At 37.6% G+C, this 6,041-nt stretch overlaps 1 protein-coding gene across 1 annotated transcript; it reads right to left on the bottom strand.

Annotated features, from left to right (window-relative positions):
* Nucleotides 1-1,123: 1,123 nt before the first annotated feature.
* LOC117625482 (receptor-like protein 32) lies at nt 1,124-3,841 on the bottom strand. Its single transcript, XM_034357031.1, has one exon. It carries the CDS (start codon nt 3,839-3,841, stop codon nt 1,124-1,126), a length of 2,718 nt encoding a protein of 905 aa, XP_034212922.1.
* Nucleotides 3,842-6,041: the final 2,200 nt, after the last annotated feature.

The following is a 6,041-nucleotide window of genomic DNA, read 5'->3' as shown; positions in this document are numbered from 1 at the left end:
TAAATTGTTGGCCATGTGAATTAAGTAAAATAATACTAAAAACAAAGAGGGCCAGCAGATATTAAGCAGCCCAATACCCCCTCCCCAAATTTGTTTCAAATATCATTTCACCCAAATAAAACCTATCCTTACAAACTCCTCCCAAGCCTAACCCTCCACACCAAAACCACCACCACCACCCACACACCAACCGCCTCCCCAACCACCGGCCACCACCGAATCCTATTGGTAGTAACTTTCCCAATTTGTTTTGGAATTTCGATGTCTCCCTTAAATTTCAGAGTAATGTTGATTTTTCCATTAATTATGAATTATAATATTATAGTTTCATTTTTATGAGATTCTTTGGTCTAAATTATTTTTTTCGACATTTTATACGTTAACCCCTAAAACAAAAATCCCTGGATCCGCTACTGAATGTGGTTATTTTTGAATCCCGGTTTAGCACAGTTAAAAGCACAACACATTGTACTAGTTCGTGTGCTTGAGCTGCTGGACTTGGTTGTCCTTTGGACATTTGTTTTTCTTTCTTTTGAATGCAGAAATTGAGGTTTTTTTTTTTTTTTTTCCTTTTTTAGTTGAAGTTCTAATTGGAATGGGAAGTACCTTTACTTTTGTGAATTTAGTAACATTTGATTTTTTTTAATTCAAGTTTTATCTTTAATTCGAGGCATCGATAGTAACAATGGTACTTCAATTATGCTGACTGTGAGATACCCATGTGTTGACATACGTTATAATTTGTTCAGAACAAAAAAAAGAAAAAGGAATACGTTAATTTGTAGTTTTCCTTTTGGAATTCTCGAGTGTGCCCTTCATTTGGTTGCTTAAAGGTTTGAGGAAAATATTTGTTTTGTGGGTCTTTTTCTTTTTTCGTTTTAAAAGTTTGTGTTTTTTTTTTCCTTTGTGTTCCTGAAAATATAAGAAGGGCATGCCAATAATTATTATTTTTTGTGATATACAGGATCATGAGAAATTATTCCACTTTGACAAAAATAGACTGGAGTGCAAGATATCATGCATATTACTTGAATTCATGCATATTATTTGAACTTTCACATAATACAATATTCATAAGAGAATAATACAATATGAAACAACGTATGCTTTTGGATTGGATTCTTCACGCAGCCCAATGTGTAATTTTCATAATGTTACCCCATCGTGTTTTTTTGATCACTTTCATAAGCCCATCCGATCTTCCGTTCGAGAGTACAAGATATCCCACAGATATTCCAATTATCAACCCAGATGCATACCCCATCAACACTACCTTCCAATCAAATCCATTTACGTTATCCAAATCATCTTCTTGTTGTAATGATGATGGCGGTGATGGATGTGGAACACATGTTTTGGAAAGTGGAAATCCACATAATCCAATATTTCCACTATACGAATTATTTTCAAATGTATCAAATTGCTTGCCAGTAGGTATCGCCCCCACAAGTCGATTTTTCGAAACATTGAACTTTCCAAGTGACGTCAAATTTGTCAATTGCTCCGGAATCTCACCAACAAGCGCATTTGAAGAGAGATCTAACCATTCAAGATTGCTCAAATCGCCAAACGAGTCTGGAATTGTACCTGTAAGCTCATTATGTGAAAGGTTAAGCCCCTTCAATGACTTAAGTTTGCTGATTACATTTGGAATTTGTCCACTAAAACCATTGTTTGAGAGATCGATAGTAGTGAAGAAAGTCTGGATCTTCACCATTTTAATTTCGATGCCTTTAATTGCTACAACCACAGTGTCCTCACAGTATTGTTCTCCCATATATTTCAGTTCCTGTTTTTGTAAGTTTTTCATGGCCGTCAAATGCTCAAAATATTTTGTTGGCAAAAGACCACTAAACTGATTGTTGGAGAGGTCCATGATGCGCAACTTTTGGAATGGAAATCTAGTTTTCGGATTACCTATTCCACCATGGAATTTGTTCGACCTCAACATAAGAACTTGCAGCTTTGGATGAGATTCCAGCCAATTGGGGAATGTGTCATGAATTTTATTTTTTGCAACGTCTAGAACTTCCAACTCTCTACATGTGAGCAAAGACAACGGCAATGGCCCTTCCAACTGGTTTCCATTAAGATTAAGATTCCTCAAAACATTCCCTGCAGAAAAGGTATTAGGAATGATGCCATCAAATTTATTCTTCCTTAGATCCAAAACGGAGAGCCTCTGACTGAAGTTCCCTGTGCATTGAGGAATTTTACCACTCAATTTATTATAAGACAAATCAAGTATTTGAAGGAAACTCAGGCTGCAAATAATTGGAGGAATCTCTCCATTTAATTGGTTGTTTGATATGGTAAAGTAAAATGTGGAAGGTGGTGGAATTGGAAGCTTTCCTTGGATTGAATTGTTGCGAAGGTCAAGATATTGAAGGTTTTTCCACCGAAGTTCTACAGTGCCCGTCAAAAAGTTGTGAGAAAGATCTAAATATGTCAATGACTCCTTCCCCACATCCAACAACCATTTGGGAAGGTCGCCTTGAATTCGGTTGTGGGAAAGGTATAATGCTTCCAAGTTTGGTGAGGCTCTTAGAAAGTATGGGAACTCACTTATGTTACAAAACGACAAATCTAGTGTCCTGAGTTCAAGCCAGGTGTTGTTACTCAAATTGTTGAAACTCAAGGATAGATGGTTAGAGGAAAGATTAAGCCTAACAAGACTCTGGAGTTTTGAAAACTTTTCAAACTCCACTGTTCCACTCAAGTTATTGGATGATAGATCAAGCCATCCAAGGTTCACTAGCTCATAGATTGATCTTGGAATCAGGCCATGCAACTTGTTATAACTTAAATCAAGCCGTGACAAAGAACGAGATTGGAACTCAAAGATATTACCGCTAAGTTGGTTTCTTCCGAGGTTTAACTCCTCCAATGATGGCAAGCTTCCTAACCAAGATGGCATCGTTCCATTGAGTGAGTTGTTATATAAAGTGAGCTTGGTTAGGTGTTGAGGAATAGGTCCCACCAGTTGCCCTTTTGAAAAATCATATAAAGAAGAGATCCCTGTTGAGTTGCGCACAACTTCTGGAAACTGACCCACAAAATTGTTGCCACTAAGATCCAAGTCCTTGAGTCTCTCAAGGTTTAGAAGCGACCATGGAATATGCCCACCAAAACCGTTATATGAGAGGTCCAACAGCATGATTTGTGTAAGGTTACTAAGCGATGCAAGATATGATCCTACAAAAGTCCAATTTCTGAGAAACAAATATCTCAAAGACCCGAAGTTTTTGGTGAGATGATGCCAATCTACTGAGATTCTAGTATGAGAGAGGTCTAAGCTTTCGAGTGGACTGCTCCAGTTAGACTTGGGGAAATAACCTGTGAGGTTATAGTTTGAACCTAAATCCACTTGTCGAAGGTTTGGTGGGTGCAAAATGCTCTCTGGGAATTTTCCTTGCAAGTGGCAATGAAAGAGTATAAGAGTTGTCAGTGAAGAAGACAGATTATTAAAGGAATCAGGTACAACTAATGACATATCAACTGCAGCCAGATTAAGCTCCCTAAGATTGGTTAGGTTTTGAACAATTCTGCTCAAGCTAAAAGTATCTAGTGTCACAGCATCTTGGGAGAGATTGAGTGAAACCAAGTTGGAAAGGTAGGAAATTTCCGTAGGGATTGGGCCACTGAAATTGGAGTCAGAGAGGTCAAGGTGAGTCATACTTACAAAGCCACCAAACTGGGAGGAAATTTGGGAACCTCGGAAATCATTTCTTGAGAGGTCTAGCCGCCTGAGATGGCGAAGAAAGAACAAGCTGTTGTTGGAATGGATATTGCCTTGAAGCCCACCGAAATGAAGGTTGAGACTGATCACACGACCAGTCATCTTTTCACAAGTGACTCCACTCCATGCGCAACAATCCTTGTCTTTCTGCCAAGAAAGTGTCCTATTAGAATATAAGGAAAGAGTACGAATAGAAAAGGCCTTCTTGAATTGAAGCAAAGCATAGCTATCATCAGGATGACATAAATGTCGTGAAGAAAAAGAAGAGGAAGAGTAAGAAATAGATGATGAACAAGTAGAGTTGAATTGACAAGTAGTAAAGAGCAGGAAGAGGAGGCACAACCAACCCATCTTTCCATCAAAATCTAAAAATAATTTTGTGAGCAACTCTAATGGAGAAGTTGATATTTATAACAAGTTTCGTCAACAGTGATTTATCTGTAATGTCAGATATTTGACGCAAAATCATCAGCAAGCAAGCAAGCAAGCATCTGTTGACATCAAGGGTGAAATATCTTTTGGAAAATTTTGCAAACAAAGCTTTGATTTGATATTTGGTCTTTTGGTCTTGGTAGGTATAACTTCTGTGTGTTAAAATGGTTGTCACATCTAATCTCCAACGTCTACTAGTAGTCAAAAGTTGTCCTTTTGTCACAATCTGTGAATGAACTTTGAGAGCAAAGTCATGTACATAGGACAATTAACAATTGTAAAAGGGAAGATTTTTATTTAAGGCCACAACAGAAGTCCTGCCGGTGTGACGATAAGGTTGTCCCCAGCCTGCGTCAGTTTTCACAGATGATTATTATTATTATTATTATTTTTTGATAAATATTACAAGGTGTCTTCACACCAGAAAGAGTAGGATTAATCCTCGCTCGACGTTTGGCTTGCTCTTGATCACAAAATGCTCCTAACTGGCTTTGAGTCCCTGCCAATAGTGACATTTGGAGATAGTAATTTGCCAATTGCACCATAACTTATAATTACAGATGATTTTTTCAATTGAGATGATTCAGATCTATATTCTGTTGATAAGATATGATAAACACCTGAGCTGATTCTTTCCTTCGTTTATTCATCTAATTGGAAAAAACTTGCGCCAAATCAGCACTAAGTTTTGCTTGTCTTTTCACTGTCTGTCGTTACCCTTAACTATTTTTGGTCGATTCGATGAAAAAGGAAATAGCTTTAACTTTATAAAAGGTGCAACTTTTTTTGGGTGAAATGAAAGGTGCAACTTTAACTTTAAGACTTGCCATGTTTATCACACTCATTAGCCAAATTTAACTCTATGCGTCTGCAAGAGCTTCTCGTGCCTTCCCTTCATTAGCCAAATTCCTAAACATCGGCTCCTCTCAAGTACCTGCATATAAATAAAACATAGAAAAGATTATAATAAAAACTTTGAAGAAACACTAGTCTCAAGAAATAATGGATGAACACTTATCACATATTACTTAATTTGGTAGAGATTTAATTCTTATATTTCCCTCTTTAAATCCAATTCAACAATTTTCTTTTAAAATCCAATACATCTCACCTGCTACTCAACAAATTCTAAATGTCTTCCTTCGCTTGCAAGCTCTTTAAGCTGAGTCACCTCATCTACATCCAAGGAGATTCATCTATTTTTTTTTTCTTTTTAAAATTGGTCGGAAGATGAACTTCATTTCAAGACCTCACCCAAAACAGGGAGGGCATTGTGACAACAAACAAAGCAACCCAGTAAGGAAGCCAAAGAAGCTATCTAATCTGTACTTTCAAATAAACAAGAACAAACAGACTATCCCAAATAATGATATTAACATATAAACAAAATTGGGTGGAGAGGAGAAAAGACTAGTCGCACCTTGATACCCTCTCTCCTTGCCGACAACCTCCTCCTATCTTCTCCTTCCTCTCCTTATCTCCCCTTCTTTTTCTCCTATCTTTTTCCTTCCTCTTATTCCCTCTTCTCCTCCCCTTCCTCTTTCTAGATAGTATAGATCTGTTTGTCTGTTTGTTTTGTTTATTGTTTTTGCAGTGTTCTAGGTGGCTGGTGTTGTCTTTGTCTCAGCTGTGGTGACAGTAGTGAAGCTGGATTGTGTCTTTTCTCTGGAGAATTGTGATACCTAGTGGCTGATATTTTGTTTATGTTTCAACAGCGGCGGCAGCAGCGACGCTAGTGGTAGTTGTTGGGATGTGGTGCTTTTCTCTACTCTGCGCTGACAGAAGAACTATGCTTGTTCGAGGTTTTCTTTGTCAGGTTTTGAGTAGAAGTGGAGTGCTTCTTATGGGTCCTCTTTTACTATTGTTTATG

The sequence above is a fragment of the Prunus dulcis genome, chromosome 4, assembly GCF_902201215.1.
Source record: "Prunus dulcis chromosome 4, ALMONDv2, whole genome shotgun sequence".
Lineage (NCBI taxonomy): Eukaryota > Viridiplantae > Streptophyta > Magnoliopsida > Rosales > Rosaceae > Prunus > Prunus dulcis.
This window is presented reverse-complemented; position numbering and strand designations above follow the sequence as displayed.